The following is a 20440-nucleotide window of genomic DNA, read 5'->3' as shown; positions in this document are numbered from 1 at the left end:
GCGCGTGCGCTCCTCACTTAACGCTGTCCTGGTTAATGTTGTTTCATTATTACATTGCTGATCTATTAGAGAACGTACTCATTTAAAGTCATGCAATGTTCGGTTATAACATTTGGCCACCACCTGCTAGTAGGTAACTACTGTGATGCAATTGGATTTGCTTAACATCGTTTCACTTAACGTTGCATTTTTCAAGACTGTAACTACAAAGTTAAGCAAGGAGTAGCTGTAGTCTAATTATTGGATGGGCATCATAAATTCATCTCCCCACCTCTGTGGCATGGGAGCCAGCCATTAGTGCCCCCTGTCATTCCTCCCTCCCTCCCTCCCCCCCAGTGCCTGCCCCCCTGGCCAGCACTGCACCCCTGCCCAAAGCCTGTCTGTCCTCTGCTGCCACTGCCACTTCGGTCACTGGTTACCCTATGCAGTAGAAGTAGTAGTGGCGGCAGCAGCTCCAGCTCTGGCTCCTGGCATGGTCTTCCCTGTAGCATGTCCCCCCACCCAGCATGACATGGCCTTTCCTGTCCTGCTTACCCCCACAAAACATAGTCTCTCCATCCTATCCTACTGTACAAGCTATCGCAAGTCACCTTGGCTCTGGCCAGCACCAGCAGCAGCAGCTCCTGCCCTAGCATTCAAGACAAAGCTCCCTGCATGTTAAAAATGGGGGAAAACCCTTGTCTTCAATTTGAGTAAATGTGTGTGCATGTGTATGTGTGTGTGATCTCACTATGCCTTGTCCTCAGATAAGCACAGAATGTTTTAGGACAGGGGTGGGCAAAATATGGCCCACAGGCTGGATCCGGCCTGCCAACTGACTGGATCCAGCCTGTGGCTGCACATGCAGCGATCTGCATGGGGCTGAGCTCCACCTGCTCTCACTGGGGCAGCCTGCTCCATGGTCCTGCCCATGCTTGCCGGCCTGGGCCCTGACCCATGTGCATAGCTTCTAGTGGGGCTGTCCCTGGTGCTGCTCTGTTTTCCTTACTTCCAGTGCAAGCCGCCTGACTGAAGCTTCCCTACCCAGAGTGGCACAGCAGGGGGAGAAGGAGCAGAGCAGCACCCAGCTGGCTGCAGTCACACTGGGAACAGCCCTGCTGAAAGCAGTGTGTCTGGTGGGGCCTGGGCTGGCAGGGCTGTTCTGCTCCCCTCACCTCTAGCTGCAGCTCCTCTTCCTCCTGCACCACTCCAAGCAGTGGGGGAGCTTTAGGCAGGAGGCTCCTGCCTCAGTGTGTGGGGCTCTGGCTCCAGCTGCCTTCCACCTGTCAGCCCCAAACTGTCACTGCCCCATGGCCCAGTCTTGCTTACCCACCCCATTCCCGAACACTGCTCTCCATCTACCCCAAAGTCCCACAGGTAGTATTGGTGTATTGTTGCATAAGGGAGCCGGGCTGACTTGGCCCACAATAGGTCATCTAAACTCCCTATATGGCCCTCACCATAAATAGTTGTCCACGTCTGGTCTAGGGAGTGAAAAATGTGGTTTCTTGTCCCTTTTATTATACAGGGATCCTAGGACAAGGGCACATCTCCACAATATCAAACTTGGAAACAGCAGCAGCTCTGCTCCTCATGCTCCTAGAAAACAGCATATGCCCTCTTGCAGGAACCAAAAAGTAACATTTATATGAGCTCCCTTCAGAGTAGTGCTGTAGTGGTCTCACTGCTGAAAGCCCAACATGTGAAAAGCACAAGAAATTGAGGAAACAAAGGACCTCTAATCTCTTTCAGCTGATCTTAAGTGTTCCTTGCAATAAAAGTAGAACATTCTCAGAGACCAATTCATTTTTTTCTGAGGTGATAACATCACCATTAGCTTTGAACTGAAAATCTGGAACTGAATGTAACTTATTGCACAGGAAATATTGACAACTGCTAATATGAGAAATACAAGAACAGAACAAAAGCGAAAGGAAATAAAAATCAGGAAACTGAAAACAGAAAAAAAAAAGAGTTACAATTCAGTAGAGTTGTTGAAGGGGTAAGAAGAAAGGGTTCAACAAAGGAAGGAAAAAGACAGACTAGGACAACTATAAGTCAGCTGCTCACAGATAGGTGAGCTATTAATGGAAGAGGCAGAGAAGGTAAACTATCCAGTAACTAATTTACTTCAGTCACAAAAGACACCACACACATATACATACAAACATCTGACCACAAGACTAGCCAACATACTATCAACAAAGATCCTGTTGCATAAAAAATGTGTAAGAGAATTTTGACAACCTGAATGAATGCATGTCAGGAGGGACCGACAGAATTCACCCATGGGTGCTGAAAGAACTAGCTGTAGAGATGGCAGGCAAGTACTAAGGGGTCAAGAGCTGCCTGAGAGACTACCCCTCAGTGGCCTCACCAGTGAACTTTTGGGTCTGGAGTGCATTTCCAGCTGATACAGGACACACTCAGGCATATCCTGGCTGATACATGATGCTGCAACATAGAAGACTTGAGAAGTAGGGCTGTGAGAAGCTTCAGTTGCTGATTCGATTTGGCAGATTCGGCCTGATTCGGTGGCCGAATTGCTAAATCAAATCAGGAGCCTTGAGAGTTCAGATTCAATTTGGAGAGATTCGGAAAGATTCAATGATTTAGACATAGCTTTAAATATTTTTCTACATACCTCAAGGTACCAGGCAGCTTGTGAATGGTGCAATGATAGGGTGGATAGAGCGTCCCTCAGGAGCGTTGGGGAGTGGGGGGAGGTCCCCAGCGTGCTTGGTAGCAGACCTAAAGTGGACCAGAAGCACTTCTGGTCCACTTCCAGGTCTGCTGGGGAGCGTACTGGGGGGCCACCCTGTGCCCCCCCGCTTGGTGACTGGAGCCTCCTGGGTCTGGGGGGGCACCCATGGTTCCCCCCTCCCGTGGCCAAATTGCCAAGCTGGGGTAGCATGGGAGGGCCCCCTGCACGCTCGGTGGAGGACCCGGAAGTGGACCAGAAATACTCATGGTCCACTTCCAGGTTTGGCGCAGAGCATACAGGGACCCCCACCCCTGCAGGACACTCCATCTGCCCCACCATCGCAGTGTTCACGAGCTGCACCTGGTACCCCGAGGTATGTAGAAAAGACATTTAAAACTGTGACTATGGCTGAATCACTGATTCTTCATAACTTCAGATTCAAATTTAGCCAAATTGAATTGGTGACAGTAATCTGAATCAACTAATCAAATCACCGTCCCTGGTTCAGGCCAAATCTGAACCGAATATGGCCTGTTTCGCACACCCCTACTGAGAAGGACTAATGTAGTGCCTACCTTTCCAATGGAGAAAAAGAAAGCTCACAGCATCAAACACTGGTTAGACTCATTTCCCTACCTGAGAAGCTACTGGAGGAAACAAACCAGTAAATGTCAGGAGGACTAGGAATGCATGTGTTAAGAATAAACCATACTAAACAAACTTGATTATCTTCTTTAACAAGGGTAACTGAGTTGGTAGGAAAAGTAAGAGTTGAACATAATATCCCTGGACTTTAGTATGGCTTTGGACACAGTCCCACAAGATACTCTCGTGAGGAAACAGCAGAAGTGTGGGTAGCTAGAATTAGCATTAGCTGGCTGAATAACCATAAGCAAAGGGAATCTATTAATGGTTCAATGTCAGATGAGCAGAAGGTCCCAAGTGGGACTCCAAATGGACCTGTTCCATGTTCGGTGTTGTTTACTTTACAGGAAGAGAGTAAATTGATAAAATCTGCAGAGGACATACAAGTAATAGAGGCTATAAATGCTTTGGAGAAAAAGATTAAAATTAACATGCTAACGCCAAAAACTAAAACAGATGCATAGGGGATAACTGGCTTGGCAGTAGCACTAATGAAAAGGATCTGGAGGTTAAAGGTCACGAAATACTCAGAAACAACCAAAAATGCAAATCTGGGTTGCACTAGCAGAATCTCTATATGCAAGACAAGGAAGAGGATAGCACCACAATACTCAGTACTAGCTAAAGTACTTTTTTTCAGTTTAGGGTGCAACATTTCAAGAAAAGAGAAACTGAAAAGGAAGCAAGTGACAAATAGAATGCCAGTCATATAAGGAAAGGTTGAAGGAACAAGGCAGGGCTGGTTTGGAGAAAAGGAGACTTGGAGAGGATGGGAGGACAAGACCATAGTTTTCAAATATGTAAAGATGATAAAAAAACTAGGGGTGCACCAATAAAGATTTTCTTGGCCAATCATGAACCAGGTATATCAGCCAATACTGATTTGATAACCAATTTACAGGAATGAAGCCCGGCAGAGTGGAGACCAGCTCCTTGCAAGTTAGTCTGTGGAGAGGAAGGGCAGCAGATTGAAATCCCTATGTTGAGCTAGAGAGTGTCAAGGGCTGTGGCTGGGGGTGCTGCCCAGCCAGGGCAGTGAATAGGACCTAGGTCCAGGGCAGAGAGCGGGACAGAGCTGCAGGCAGCTTGTTCAGGGGATCAATATCCCGGTGCTTAAAAATGGTGGCGGGCGTGCTTGAACTAAAGCTTGGCAAATGAGCTTTAGTTCAAACGCTGCCTGCCACCACTGTTTTTAAGCACTCAGACACTTTTAACCGGAGCCAACTGGAGCGAGCGGGGGAATGTGGACTGCTTGCTGTGGGATCAGGGCTCTCTGCCCTGCTGCCCCTCCCTCAGGAGCACTTGGTTGCACGTCCCCTGACTGCCTGGCAGCAGGAGGCACAACTTGCCACCCCCACTGCTGCCAGGGGGCATGTAACTAGCACAGGACTCTTGAGGGAATGGCAGCAGAGCAGAGCCATGAGCTGAGCATGCAGCTTGCATCTGCTCCATGCACAAAACTAGGGGACATATGCTCCCCTATGCCTGTCCCACGGGGTGTGCACAGCATAGGGGAGTCACCCCCCGCCCTGCACCCCTTGGAAAAGCTGCCTGCGGCTCCATCCTGCTTGCCGCTCCAGTCCCAGTTCCCATTCATTGCCAAGGCTGGGCAGTGCCCCCAGCCCTTGCCCTGCTCCCTCCCTCACCGTGAGGGACTTCGATCTGCACTCCCCCCACACCCATTCCCTCCCCCATGTCCCATCCCTGCCACAAACTTACCTGTGGGTCACTGCTCTCTGGGGCATCTGGGGGCCCTCGCCAGAAGGCATACTCTATTTATTACTTAATGTTATTGGCCACACCACCCAAAAAAGCCGATAATGTTAATTTTCCTTTTATTGGTGCTGATCCAATATGGCATTGATATATTGGTGCACCTCTACAAAAAACATTCTTGATTTTTCAAATTTAGAGCTTGAGCAAATTCTCTTATCAACTCAAGCACACCATTCTTATCACTTAGATTAACTAGCTTACTGAGTTTAAGGCACAAAACAAACCACATTTTGCCAAATGCAGCTGGAAGTTGACATACCCTAAAACTGTTAATAAAAGTATTTGGTTCCTAAAGGATAAGATTAACTAATTACCAATTTCCCCATTCACATTAACAGAGAGATGTGTACATCACTTGAAGCAGATCAGAGAAAAAAAACACTATATAATTTTTTTTATAAAGAGTTTCTGGTTTAATGGAAGAAGACAATAGCCAAACAACTCTCAAGCTGCAGTTCACAAAACCTTTCATGATTTGTTTTGCATGAGGTGTGTTTTGGGGGGAAGGGAAATGGATGTCATTTAGGAAATGGTTTGCAGAGATCTACTGGCTTATCCTTTAAAGCAGTTCTCCTAACCTATAAAGCAAGGCCTTCTGGAACTTACCTTATCCTTTAAAGCAGTTCTCCTAACCTATAAAGCAAGGCCTTCTGGAACTTACCTTGCAGGAAAGTACTTGGATGAACAAGAAAAGTACGATTTGGAGAAGCAGGAAACCCAACATTCTGAAAGAAAATCATTGATAAATTAAATGAGTTTTCAAACATCTCAGCATTCATTGCATGAAATGGAGAGCAGCATTGTCTCTAAGCTGCGTGGCGTGCATGGCCACGCTTTGCAGCATAGCATGAGCATGCCTGCATGGCCACACACGCCACACAGCTTAGAGGAAACACTGCTGGAGAACAGGACAAGAAACCCTGGACTACGGGACCAATTTAAGACCTATGAAAATTAGTAAAAAGCTATTGGTTTCAACAGGATTGTATGAAGTTTTTAACATCAATTTTTCCAACAATAAAAGGGGAGTAGTACTCGCCAGTTTCACAGGAAAGTTGTGAAGGGCTAGGGACAGAAATTACACACAAACAGGTCTAAGTAATTGGAAACTGGTTCAAATCTGGAATATAACAGAAGTTCAGTAAACATAAACTACTTTCAAAATGGCTGAAACTGGTTTAAGATAAATCTGGATGGGTGTCGATGGGTATCAGGCTTAAGTGATTTAGGTTAAATCAGTTTATTGAGCTCCCAGATCCCCTCCAGAGTTCAGTTAACTCTCAGTCCTACACCATCCCAGGATGCTTTTCATCTCCCCCGCAATTCCCCACCTCACAGAGTGGGCAGGCTAGCCTTGGCCCAAGCTGTCTTGCTCCAGCTGAGCAAGTGGGTGTGTTGTAGTGCCCCCCACCGCCTGGCTTTTGGCCAGGACCACTGCAGGCATGTGGTTGCTTTTCCTAAATCAAAAATGAATGTCTGTTCACTTGTGTGTCAGTTTAATATACATAGTTTAGACTAACCTGTGAAAATTGAATCAATTTAGGCTTGGGCTTTTTTGACTGTCTTTACCTAGCTGGCATGATTTAGTTAATGTTCAAAGAACAACATTTTTGGTTTTTTTTTTCTTTCAATAGTCATTGCAATCAACTAAAGATATTGTTTAATATTTTTAAATTATTTGACTGCTTCTACATTAAAATAAGGCTGAAAGTTTTCCCCAGGATGTACGTTTTATGAGGGCACAAGAAGACTTTTAACATTTCAGGTGTGTTCGTGGGGAAAAAAGGCAATACAGTAAAAGTTTCCTTACAAAGTTCTCAGAGTCATAATTTTGATTATTTGGACTTCGAGAGAGGCTGGCAACAATCCCATCATTTGTGTTTGATAAGTCCATGCCAGTCGCCTGAGGGTTAACATGTTTCTTATGAGAGGACTTTGGACTTGCTCCTTTAGGACAGTAAGATTCAGGTACATTTTTCAGTCTCTTTAGTGGTGAAAACAGAAGATCTTCCTTATGGATATCTGCTACTCTCTTAATTCTGGCCAAAGAAGGCAAAGTTCGTATGGGTGAATTAATTAGGGCATTTACAGTTTCAGACATTTGTATGCATTCATATTTCCTTAAGTTTGAAGCTCTTAAAAAAGTAGGGAGTTTTGGAAGCCCTTCAGTATGTAACTTCTGGTAAATCTTGTCAAATGCATGATCATACTGTTTATGACATGTCTCAGAATCAGAAAAATTAATTTTGAATAAACTTTCTCTCTCTTCAAATCTCCTTAGGCTTGAAGGAGTTTTTGGAAATATAAGTGGTTTCTGAAGTTCTTTAGAGCACAGCTTCTGGTAAACTTTTTCAAACGCAGTCTCATATTTCTGCTGAGCCTTGCTAGGACTCCGATTCATAGGAAGTGAGGAAAATGAATGACTGCGCTGCAACAAAACACCTTCTTTGATTGGCTTTATTTCAGGTTGTCTGTGAAATACATCTGATGTTCTTGCTAAGGAGTAGTTGTTCAGTGACAGAAAAGTATCAGCATCAACATTAAAGTTGCAAGTGGGAGAATTTCTCTCTGAGGTACTATCAAAAGTTACACCATCAATTTTACTGTTCTCGCCATCCTTCATTAGACAAAGAGACACTGATCCCAAACCTCCAGTGCAAGTTACAAAAGGGTATTTCTGAGAAGATATTTCAGGAAGCTTCTCAGTTGGGCTACTTTGAGAATGGTTCAGTGACACAGCGGCCCGAGATGGACTCTCAATCAACAATGTTTCATCTGTTCTAACGACTGCATTTGGAAAACCAGTTGACTTCAAGATGTTTTGGTCTGTTCTTTCAGTGTAATTACTGGCAAAACTTCCAGAACAGTCTATTATACAGTCTATTTCCATTGCTTCGGTATTAAAAGGTAAGCAAGACAGCACATCAGATTCATCCCTAGTTAAACATGTGTCATAATTATTCTCATTGACTTTATTTCCAGGAAGTAATTTTTGTTTCTCCTGATCATTACCATCATCATGTGTGTTCTGCAGGCTGCACTTTACTTTAGCTGGCCTGAACCTTTTTGTTTTTACCATGGTAACATTAAGTCTTGGTTTTTTAGGATGCCATCCTCTGCGTCTGTAGTTTCTGATTATGTAATCAGCTATTTTTCTTTGAGTTTGTCTGTTGATCAGTTTACTAAGGTTCTCCACCATGCTTGGATACAAGTCTGCAAGTGTGACATTGCTCCAGGAACATTCTTCATCTGCAGACTGGTACTCTTCATAAAAGCTATCATAGCCAGTTTCATTTTTCTTTGTGAGAGGTTGACATCTGGGTGCAACTGTATCTTCTGAACAAAAAGAAACAGTGGAAACATGTGATTTGAGATTTGGAAGCAAAACATGTTACCTGACTCTGCCTTCCTCCTGAAACCATTATCTTAGCTTCCTTATAGACCAAATAAAGTTAGGCAAAATAGTAATTAGAAACTTTCTAGTAACATTTATTACATACTATAAGTCTATAACTTTTATAGACTGTCAAATGCTGTAAAGTATTCTGTGTTGATCTTCATCTCTTAAATGAAGCTTTATAAAACTCAGCTTTAATAAAGATTTTTTTGGATACGTGATTAAAATCTCTAGTATTTTTTCAACATAATTATCATCAAGTTAAAGGGTAATTAAGCAAGAAGATTTTTATACGTATTTTGTGAACATTTTTGTATTAATAGATTACAGAAAATGGATAATGTTTTAGAAAATAAAATGTAAAGTTATTTTAGAAAGGAGGCCAAAAAGTGCTTGAGAGAGAAATTTAATGCTGAAAGAATGTTAAAGTACTTTCATTCCAAAGGCAAAACAGTATCTCCTTTTCAAAATTTCTGACATTGACTGGTAAGTCCAAGGTAAATTTCTTAGAAAGAGATGGCATAAAACAAGCCTTAAAACATAAGAAAATACAGCATTAAATTTACTTTGTTCATTTATAAAATGTAAACATTTTTGGTCTATGAGGCAAAACATAATATGCTGTGAAGTGTTAAGTATTTCATATAAAAGTAACCAAATATTAATTAATGGAACTAGGAGCACTCATGTTAGTTTCTCTCATGAAAGAGACTAACACTCTTGAGATTAAATTACAATTGCGTAATGAGCAACACAATAATTAACTTTGTTCTATTGTTTAACAAAACTAAAAGAATCACTTTATTATCTAGAGTGCTTTGCTGCATATTCCTATAAGACTGCAGGAGCCTTGAATGTGTCAGTAATAGAAACTTCCCTTGGGCTGAAGCACTATATTGATAGGCCCAATATCTGTAGTCTCTAGAGGGGTGAAACTTGAACTTAAATGAATGGGAGTCTTCTGTTGCAGGTTTGCAGGATTTTAGTCTGGTACTGTCTTGCAGAAGAAAGGGGACAAAAGTAGCAAGGAAGCAAATCCAACAGATATATTGGACAAAAATTAATCATTGTATTCCCTGCATTTAAACCAAGGCAAACACTAAAGCATGTAAAAATTCATAGATTCATAGATGTTAGGGGCTGGAAGGGACCTCTCAAGACCAGGTCCAGCCCCCTGTGCTTGGGCAGGTTAAGACTCCTGAGGTCAGATGACCCCAGCAAGGTGAGCATCCAGATGTTTTCTGAAGCTATCTAGAGTAGGTGACTGAACCAGGAGGGAGGAGCTTAAACAACCAAGCTTAAATATTATTGAGCTTTTTTTAAGGGCTGTGGTAGCTGGGAACATATGGGACGCAAGATATATTTGGTAATAGCTTTAATTGGACCAAGAGAGCGGTGTTTGTGCAGGTGTTCCATGACTTACTAATAATTTATTATTAATTGACCTAATAACAGATACTACCAAACAAAACTTTCTTCTCAGAATTCTCAAAAGCTTTTTTCTGGTCACTTTTAATTAACTGGGTTTCATTTATACTAGCCACTTTTTCCTTTTAATTTTTGAAATACACTTCTAGAAAAGCATTAATAATGCACCTATATGTACCTGCGCCTTAAGAGTTCAAGCCACTGTACCTTCATGTTTAGATAATGCACACTCTTCTATGTTTCCAGTAAAACATGTTAAAATCATTAATAATATGTTCAGTATCATGCTCACCAAATACAAATCTAGATTTCTCCATGAGCCCTTGTAATGGAGAAAGTAGGTGAATACTTTCCGGTTTTTCTCTAGGTGCCACCTGAAAAAAAACCTCACAGAACTCAATTAGAGAATCTATTACATTAGTGCCCAAGCATCATTGGATTGTGACATCCATTTTACTAGTGCTAAATAAAGAGAGAGAGAGAGGCATGACCTTGTTCCGGAGTAGCTTAATGAAATCCAGGAAGAGAAAGTTCCATTCAATACTTGCTCCAGTTTAATAAAAGCTTCAGTAAGATTTATTAAGCAAAACAATTGTAGGTTAAACTTCAAAGGACATTTTGTAGAGTATGCAAAATCTTATATCACCTTTGTTCATTTCTAAATTAAACATAAAATTTACATTTCGTTCCCAAATATTTAAATTTACTTAGATTTATAAGACAAGTACTAGGCAACTCATCAACAAGCCTAACTTCTATTTTCCTTAAAGAACAACCATAACAATACTAGTTCTTCAGCATAGGGATATAAATAATATTTAAAAAATATCTGTTTAGCCTCCTCTAATCATATCGGTTAAACGATTTAAGTGGTAACAGAGAAGATTGGACATGGCTGCTGCTGCTGGGAGCTGCTCCCTGGGCCATTTGACTGAAGGGGAGGGGAAGGAAAGGGGAGGTAGCGGTGGGATACCCTACCAGACAACTCAGATGCAGCAGTAGGCGAGGGGCTGAAGCCACTGGCGTGCTGGGAAAGGAGGGACATCTCTGAACAAGCAGCTAATTAAGCTGCCCGCTGTCTTCCTCTTTAACCTCATAGGCTATGGTTATTAGTCTCTCCTCTTGCCCCTCCCTCTTCTCCTTGCTCCTCCCTCCTGCCTGCCCTGCTGCCTTCCTGTTCCTAGGGCACTGCGCCGCTTTCCTTTTGAGCCAGACTGTGCCCTGTGCTAAAAGTTAACCGGTAATGAATTACCAATATAAATACACTTAACACTGAGGTGTTTATCCTTTCACATCCCTACTTTAGCAGGCCAACTAAGATGTGTAAATTGGTCTTTACTTCTATAACTGGAAAAAATTACATGCAATGTAAAAAAGGCTATTTGAATACTGTTTGCTCAGTTTCTTTAAATTTTCCTTTAACACTAAAAGCAATGGGGACAAAGCTCATCTCAAGATACAAAAGCCAAATCAAAACTCAGATTACAAAGAGGAAATAAAATTATACTCTGTATGGCAATTATAATAATAAAAAAAATTCCATAAACATTACTTGACAGGGTCTGTAACCCATACTGAAGAAAAAAAAAAAGTCATTAGGAGACTACAAAGAAATAGCTAAGCATTTAAAGTAATGTTACATAAATTAGCTAATGTAGTATAGATTAATATTTAGCAACCAAAAAAATCACCCCCAAAATCAGTCTTAATGAGCTTATTAAAGTTTACTCTAATAGGATATCACTGGATTTCCACCAAGAAGAGGAGAGGAAAATAGACTGGGATATACTGCGCCCAACCCTGTATTTATAATGGGTACACTGATTCAGCAGTTTCCTTAATACATTAAGTTTTAAATCAATTCAAATGTTTATAAGTGATTAAGATGCTCTATCTTCAAGAAAATTATTCTATTTTCTACTAATGAAGCTCTTGCACATCTGAATTGTTCCTAGCAACAGGCACACTAAGTAATAAGTTGGCAAGTAGTTTAAAAATACAATTTTAAACAGTTAATGAATTCTATCAAAATGTAGTAATATGTTACCGTAATCCACTTGGGAATGTTCCTATCATCACCTTGTACTATAACATCCACACGAACTCTGAATTTGTCTCCCATTTCCATCTCAGAAAGGTCTGCAAGCAGCCGATTATTTTCCTATCATCGGTAAAAAAGAGCCCACACAAGAAATAGCCATGTCAACAGAATATTATGAAGTACAAATTAATAAAATACTTTGTCAAAAACATCTCTATTATTCAAATTAATCAAAAAATTTAAAAACACAGATAGAACTATTAATAAATACATTCTTACGGCATACTCAAAATACTGAATGAAGTACCTTTACACTCCAAATTATTTTGTACGTACATGTATATTACGTTCTATATTAAAAAAAAAAGATTGCATTCCTAAAAGTAGTACACATATAAATAGCTACATCCAAGTCCTTAGAGAAGGCTCATCTTCCAAAAACTTGCATGATTACACTATGCGAGCAGGTTAAAAACAATGCTACTCCACCTACTCTACTATCCAACTTCAGTATTGGAGACTTGCTTCACCTTGATCGTTAAGGAAAAAAAATGTTGATTATGATTTTGGGAGAGGGGGAAGATTTTTCTTGAGAGGTAAAAACAGCAGATTGTTGCCCTGGATGCCTAAAGTCTGCCCCTGGCTATATCACTGATTGATGAGGGGACCTTGAGCTAGAACACCCCTGGCTCAGCGGGTGTAAACAGATATCACTCTTGTGCCACCAAAGTGAGCAAACAGACATCCTAGCTCCATCTCACACTTCCAAGTGCCTAAGGAAATTACAGTTTGTGATGACTTAAATGGCAAGCCAGTTTTTTGCTTGCGCCATGGGAATTCTCTTGCAGAGAATTCTTGCAGCACAAGTATCAGGCTGTCACACCTTGACTCAGGACACACATCTGCAAGTAGAGGAACCTGCATGGGCTGTCCCACAGGATTAGGCCACCAAAGCACCAGGGGGACCTGACTTCATGGAACAGCAGCTCTGGTGATGTCTATGGATGCCAGTGAGCTGGATCAGCTGTGCAGGGACACATCCCACCCCAGCCGATCCTGTTCTGAAGATGACCGTTCTTAGCCAGTGTCCCTCAGTAGAAAGTAGATAATAAAAAGCCAAAAACATTTTGAAAGAGGAGCTGGCCCTGGACAGATGTTCTGTTTGAAGTGCTCCAGACAACAAGTGTACAGGCATGCATGGACAAAACATTTCCTACAATCCCTCTATGCACCATTTGGAACACTCAGTTGGAACACCAGAGTGTTCAGTCCTCCGTTATCCCACAGTGCTTCATGGGGTGAGGGTTGAGGGCAGGGCAGACAGCTAACAAGTGCTCTCATGTGAGCTAAGTGGTTGTCCACCTTACTTCACTCCCACTCCCTCCTTCCCCTGCTCTCCCAAAGACGACTAAGATGCTGAAGGACTGCATTTGCTCCTACCATGCCCCATGGCTAAAGCTTCAGTGTACCATTACAGAGATTTGGAATATGATGTGGGGAGGTCCTGGTTGGAAACCATAGATCTGCCAAGAACTGAAGGGCTTTGAACTGGAGTAGAATTTTGAGCACTTCAAATGCACATCTGTCTACGGCCTTTCTAAGATGCCAAAATCCTTGGTGACAGTTACTCCAGAGTCAGAGAACCACAAACATAAAATTTCCATCCTTGGAAACTTTCAAAAGTAGATTGGACAGACACTTGGCAAGGATGGTTTAGTCAGGGATGATCCTGCCTTGAGCAGGGGGCTAGACTAGATGACCTTATGAGGTCTCTTTCAGTCCTACTTTCCTATGATCTTATAAAGGGGATCATAGGAAAGTGGAGCTGAAAGGGACCTCCTGAGTTTCTTTAGGTAGACTGTTTCAATGCCTGACCCCCCCTCATAGTCAGGAAGTTCTTCCTAATTTCCAACCTAAAATTTCCGCTGCTGCAGTTTGAGGCCATTTCTCCTAGTCCTGTCCCCTGCAGCCCTAGAGAAAAGCCCATTTCCACCCTCTTCATAATCACCCTTCAGGTATTTGAAAACCGTTATCAAATCCCCACTTGGTCATTTCTTCAGATGAAATAACCCTAGTTCTTTCAGCCTTAAAATTCGTCTCCCAGGCCCCTAATCATTTTTCTTGCTCTGCAAAGGACTCTTTCCAAACTGTCCATGTCCTTTTTGAAGTATAGGGCCTAAGACTACAAACATTACTCCAAATGGGTTCTTAACAGTACTGAATAGAGCAAAAGAATCACTTCCCTTGATTTGCAACTGACACCCCTATTAATATAATCCAGGATGCTGCTGGCTTTTTTTTTTTTTTTGCAATAAGAGCACACTGTTGACTCATGTTCTGCTTACAGTTTGCCATAACCCTATGGGGTCCTTCTCTGCAGTACTGCAGCCTAGCCAATCATCCCCAGTCTGCATTTGTGCATGTAATCGTTCTGTCCCAAATGCAGAACTTTGCATGTCTCAAATTATATTTAATTTGTTATATATGATAAAAAACAGCAGCCATGGGCATGATAATCCACACACAACTATTTGTTCCCCTTAATTCACTCTTTTACCTGTGTCTCAGCATTTCTGAGTGCGAATGGGCCTTTATCAAAATATGAGTTTCATTATCAAATCAGACACATGTTCATTTAGTATCTTGTTTTTGGCCACTACCACATGCTTTAGAAAGTATGTGTAAGAAGCCTGAAGAAAGCAGACATGGGGTATGCCCTACATACTAGACCTTACCCGACTTAACTATCTTGAGGTTGGCCTGAAGCCTTGTTATTAATATCACCTCTAAAAAAAAATAATAATTATGCTGCTTCTAACCACTTTGCAGTTTTGATATCCACCCCTTTTGGAATGCTGCCAGCTTCTCAGCTTCAATGACTGCCTGCCTGTGGCAAAAGGTTTCACATTTGATATATGTGTTTGCAAGAAAGCATTTCCCTCCTTTTACTTATTTTGCTTTCACCACATTCTACTTTCCCCAAGTTCTTGTACTCGATGACCAGATCAGAAAAAGCTGAGTACAGGCTCTGTACTATCCATTATTTTATATACTTTTACTGTAACCCCTTAATTCATGCCTTTCAACAATCTCACGTTAAAAACCATGTCAACATTTGAGCCTCATGTTTCTGATCATTCATATTATTCCATCCCATTCTGCCATAAACTTGGAGATGGGTGTTGCTCAAGAAAATTTAAGACAGCTTTAAAATAAATTAAGGTTTTTTTTATTTAAACTTAGATCTTAACTAAATTATCTGTATGGTTTTAGTGAAGCTGAAGAGTTGAGCTGAAGGGTCTAGGCCTGAACTTGGAGAAGAAAAAGTATCAAGTTTTGTAAGATATTGGAAAAAAATCTTCATAAGATATAGGAGAGTTTCCAGCCAGTCTGAGGTATCCTTAGAGAGAGATGAAAACTTTTGAAGCATATTTTTCTCTCCTACTACCCTTATAATTAATGCATATTGATGCAAATTGAAAGACTTAACATGACAGGCCTGGGGCATCAAATGTATGGCTCATGGGCCAGATTTGGCCTGCACTGACATGCTGTGTGATCCATGGGGCTGGTAGCGGGGACAGGAATTCAGGATGAGACCTGCTGCATAACCAGGGCACAAAACCACACTGGGCATGCAGGATGGTGGCCCCACACTTGTGTTTGAATCTTTCCTGCAAGAAGCCCTGCAGTCTAGATCCAGCCTGGAGGCAGGGCAAGTTTGACACCCCATGACAGGCCAAGTTACTTACCTAACAGGGACAGAATAGTATGAAAGCAGGGTGTGGCAAGGGGTGGTAGGGATGACAGGACAGCTTTGATTTTTTTGCTTTCGGCACTGCTTTTAGTCTTTCAGTGTTCAAAAAAGGAAAAACACTTTATCTGTGTCAAGTCCAGTTGAATCCAGTGAGATAACAGTAGTGTAAATAAAATAAAAGGGGAAATAACTGAACTGGCAAAATGGATTAAGGAAAATTGCAAATGGTATTTCAGATGAAGTCTCACAATTTATTTATATAGAAACACATAGAGTATGACTACATGGGACAATGCAGTGCCATGCAGAGATATGCTGAGCTAGCTGTAAATGCACTAGCCCTGGAACCAGAAAGCAGGGTAGCTGAATTAGTACAGTGCTATGCCAGGCTAAGTAGCCCCCAGGGCTCTGCAACTTATTAAAGCCTAGTTTGCCCTCAGTCTTCCCTCATTTGCTCTTTAAGATCATGTAAGTCCCTAACTGTCCTCAGTGGGACTAAGAAACCTAAAGAGCAGCTTATGTGAAATGGCTTTGGGGATTACCACTTAGTTCATAAAAGGACTGCAAGGGCTAACAAAATATCTGTTAGCAACCTCAGAGGACTGAAGGACTCAGATCTAGACACAGTCGTTCTAACAACAAAGAAAGAGATGCATATGAATGAAGAAGAGAAACTTGTTACAGTTGCAGCCTGTACAGTACCCAGTTGCAGCTAACCAGGTTTTGCAACCATCTGCCAAGCACCTTTCACAAAAAAGTCCACATAAAAATAGTTTAAATAAAAACAAACACGAAACCAAAACGAGAAACAGAGAGACTGTCCCATTATAATTAATGCAGAAAGCACAACAGAAATGATCTTACCTCTAGGTTAACATTTTCAAAGCTTCTTCTAATTGAAACCAAATCTGCTTTGTTTTCTGTATCTGCAATTGAAATTAAACACTGAATAAAATCCACTTGCATCCTGCAACAACTGCAATTCATTAATTTTTCTATGAATTAATAACACACAGATACTATCAAGACCAGTTGTAATAGCAACATCATAGGAAAGCAGGGGTGGAAAGAACCTCATGAGGCCACTTAGTCCAGTCCCCTGCTCAATGCAGGATCACCCCCTGACTAAACCATCTTTGCCAAACTGCTTTTGCCTTTTTAAACTGCATTTGAAAGTTTCCAAAGGCAGAAATTTAGGTTGGAGCTTAGCGGAAATTCCACAAATTCAAGGTAGCCTGTTCTGTTACTTCTTTTGATTGGCAAGCAAGACTCCTGTTACAACCCAATATGCTGCTGGCTGTTTTTGCAACCAAAACACTTCCTTCCTTTTTCATGCCTCCTTGTGACAAAGAATTTAGCAGAATCCACAGATTGGTTGGTATCTGACAAGGCTGCACCATGAGCGCTTCTGTTGCAGCCTCAAACTTGCAAGCTCTGGCCTGTCAACTGTGCACCTGAGTGCGCATGCCACCTCAGCCCCACAAAAACACTATTGGCTCATAATCAGCTTATGGTCCCCTGTAGTCCCCAGGTCCTTTTCTTCAGTACTGGCTAGTCAGACTCCGGTCTGTATATGTGCATGTAATTATTCCATGCCAAGTGCAAGACTTTACACATGGTCAGGCTAAATTTCACCTGACTAATTTTGGACCATTTCTTCAGCTTTTCTCCCCCAACCCTCCAGACTGTAACTCCACTCAACAGAATTGCTAAGCATGCACTCAGTCTCCTCGCCCAAATCCATTAAAGAAGAACTAAAAAACAATGAATTTAGGAAAGACCCCTGGGAAACCCCTCCTGATGCCTCTTCCCAATTAAGCATTAAGCCATTGATGACTACCTATTGGGCGTGTCTACATGAGAAGTATACTGCACAGTTGATTAAGTAACTATGCAGCAAGTGTCTCGCTGCACAGTAAACATCTTGATATCTATACATGTGCCTCTATTAGGGCATACAAAATTAATAAACTCTGTAGCATGGCAGTACTTGTAAAATACAAGTACTACTCTGCTGCAGTTTTTTTTCATGTGCAACAGGCTTGGGTTAGATCAGGCTTGTTCGCCACGCGGCCCGCCAAGCCATTTTTTGTGGCCCACAGCGCTGCAACGGGAAACGAAAGTAAACGTTTACTTTCGTTCCCACCCCTTGTCCCTCCCCCAACCCCTCAGGAGCTTTCTAATGGCTGCTGAAGGGCTGGGGAGGGGGCAAGGTTCCCACACGCACCGCATCAGCCTGACATTGCTAACGCGGTGCAGCTCCTCCCCTCTCCCCTCATTTCATGGTGTCCCTTCCTCACCCCACCCCTCCCTTCCTCATTTGCATGCCAGCTCCTCCCCTCTCCCACATTGCAGGATTTCTGTTCCTAGCCCACCCCTCCTTATTTCCATGCCGGCCCTGCCCTGCGCCAGTCCTGGCCGGCCGCATGGGCTGGAGCAGGTCGCAGTCCAGTGGGTGGGCAGGTGCAGAGAGCACACATGCCGGTGCAGAGGGATGCTGCCGTGGCCAGGCCCGCAGGACAAGCTGCTGCCACTGCTGCTGTGGCTGTTGGGGTGGGAAGCCGGCGCAGCTCCTGCAGACATGGTGCTGGGGATGGCGAGTCACGGGCCCTGGGGAGTGAGGGACCCCTGCCGCTTGGGCTCAGGCTGCCCTGAGGAAGAGGGAGCAGGAGGGTGTCCCTGCACCCCCTGTAGCGCCCCCACATGTCCCCCTGGCTGCTGAGCCCAGGTGCATAGGTGTGAGAGCATCCTCGAGGCCGCCCAGGTGGCAGGGAGGACATGGTGGGGTCAGGCAGCACCTCTCAACCCCTGCGCCCCCAGGCTGCGGCCTGACTGGACAGACCGCACGAATGCCTGCTCCTGCCGGCCCACTGGGTGATAAAAAGTTCATGATCTGGCCCCACATTCAAAAAGGTTGGACACCCCTGGTTTAGATACTACTTCTGCTAGCTGAGACACAAGGGTACTTTAGCCTAGGGAATGCCTCCTGACTAGCCTCGCACTGAAGCACCCTCTTGCCTCAGCCAGCCCCTGCGCAGCATGTGGAGCCCAGTCAGTTCCCTGCCAGCTGCTCCAAATGGACTCTATGTGTTATGCACAATTAAACCCTGGAGCAATAAGCTCTGGAGTTTATTTGTGTGCATTACTTGCATGTGGGGACATGCCCATTGAAAATGATGATGTGACCAGTTTTGTATCCACCTTAAAATACTTTCTCCTAGTATTTCCTTAGCTTGTTAATGAGAATGTCATGGGATACAGTGTAAAAAGCCTTGCTAAATCCAAGGTGCATTACATACACAGCTCTCCCCTATCCATAGAACCTGTCACCTTATCACAGAAGGAAATCAGTTGGTTAGGCATGACTTCCTCCTGGTGATTGCATGGTGGCTGTTCCAGATCACTTTGTTCTTCTCTAGGTGCCTTAGAATAGATTCTCTGAGGACCTGCTTCATGATCTTTCCTGGTATCAAGGTCAGACTGATTGGTCTGTAATTCCCCAGATCCTCCTCCTTTCTGTTCTTAAAGATGGGCACTATGTTCTTCTCATCTTTGTTCTGCTCTTCTCCTTCCTTTCTCCCCATAGGATCTTGATCTCTGTCACTTCATGAACAGTCACCCAAGCTGGCTTCTACTTTCATGTTCTCAACCAATTCTTTCCTGTTTGTGAGCAGCAAGTTGAAAACAGCTTCCCCTCTAGTTGACTTTTCTACCACCTCTATCCAGAAGTTATCCCCAGCACACTCCAAGGATTTTCTGGTCTGCCTGTGCACTGCTGTGTTTCCTTCCCAGTACATGTCACAATAACTGAAGTCACCCATGAGAACCAGATCCTATTACTGGTTTAAAAAAAGGCCTTGTACACCTCTTCTTCCTGGTTTGGTAGCCTATGCAGAGGCCAAGTGGCATCCATCCTTTTGTTATTTCATCCAATCTTTACCCAGAGGCTTTCCACAGGCCTACTTTCTACTTTGTAATGTGCCTCACAACACGCATACACCTCCTACATATATAGTTTTGGCCAACTTGACCAAAAAAAGTTCCAAACAAAATATGTTTTTTAAAGCTTTTATAATACCTAACGAAAACATTCCCTTGTTTTACATTTCCAATTTAAGTTGTATTGAAAGTGTATGGGTTGTAGGCACCAGAGCCATGTCGAAAAGTTCAGGTTAATTACCTCAAAGCAGAGTTCTTCCAGATAGACTCGACATATCGGTGCTTACAGAACGAACCTACTTGTCAGGCACCCAGGCGTTCCCTTTACAGAGCTGCTGCTTTCTGTCAAAATAGTTCCTAAAACATTCCAAGGGCACAACTCCACAAGCACAACATACTTGTGCTACCTCAGCCCCTTCTATGGCTTAGAAAAGATTTTATCTGGATTTCCTACAGAAGATGATGGGAGGAAAAGGTGAACGTGCAAGGCATGTCTCCGTGAGCGGGAACATGTGCTTCTTGGGGAAAAAAGTAGTAGCACAGTATGTGCCGCTGCTGCTTGTCCCTGTGAAACATCTGGGAGTGCACACTCTGGAGCAGGCATTACTCAGGGTAGGGCTGGAAAAGCTGGGAAAGCTGAGGCCTGCACCTGGGCTGGTCCCAGCACCCTTACCTGGGGCAATCATAGATTTTCATAGACATTAGGGCTGGAAGGGACCTCGGGAGATCATCGAGTCCAGCCCCCTGCCCAAAGGGCAGGAAGTCAGCTGGGGT

General features: G+C 43.1%; 1 protein-coding gene across 4 annotated transcripts in view; it reads right to left on the bottom strand.

The window, feature by feature from the left end:
- LOC109305609 overlaps nucleotides 1–20440 on the bottom strand; it is a 65132-nt gene that overhangs the window by 7887 nt on the left and 36805 nt on the right. For 2 of the 4 annotated variants that reach the window (XM_019528600.1, XM_019528602.1), the window contains exons 7-11: nucleotides 16592–16653; nucleotides 11977–12090; nucleotides 10222–10303; nucleotides 6915–8440; nucleotides 5766–5829 (exon numbers count right to left, since the gene is read on the bottom strand). In XM_019528600.1, the coding sequence (XP_019384145.1) occupies nucleotides 5766–5829; nucleotides 6915–8440; nucleotides 10222–10303; nucleotides 11977–12090; nucleotides 16592–16653 (1848 nt within the window). The remainder of the gene's footprint in view (nucleotides 1–5765; nucleotides 5830–6914; nucleotides 8441–10221; nucleotides 10304–11976; nucleotides 12091–16591; nucleotides 16654–20440) is intronic. The other 2 variants (XM_019528601.1, XM_019528603.1) reach the window with 2 other exon arrangements.

The sequence above is a fragment of the Crocodylus porosus genome, unplaced genomic scaffold (assembly GCF_001723895.1).
Source record: "Crocodylus porosus isolate Cpor-Errol unplaced genomic scaffold, CroPor_comp1, whole genome shotgun sequence".
NCBI classification, from domain to species: Eukaryota; Metazoa; Chordata; order Crocodylia; family Crocodylidae; genus Crocodylus; species Crocodylus porosus.
This window is presented reverse-complemented; position numbering and strand designations above follow the sequence as displayed.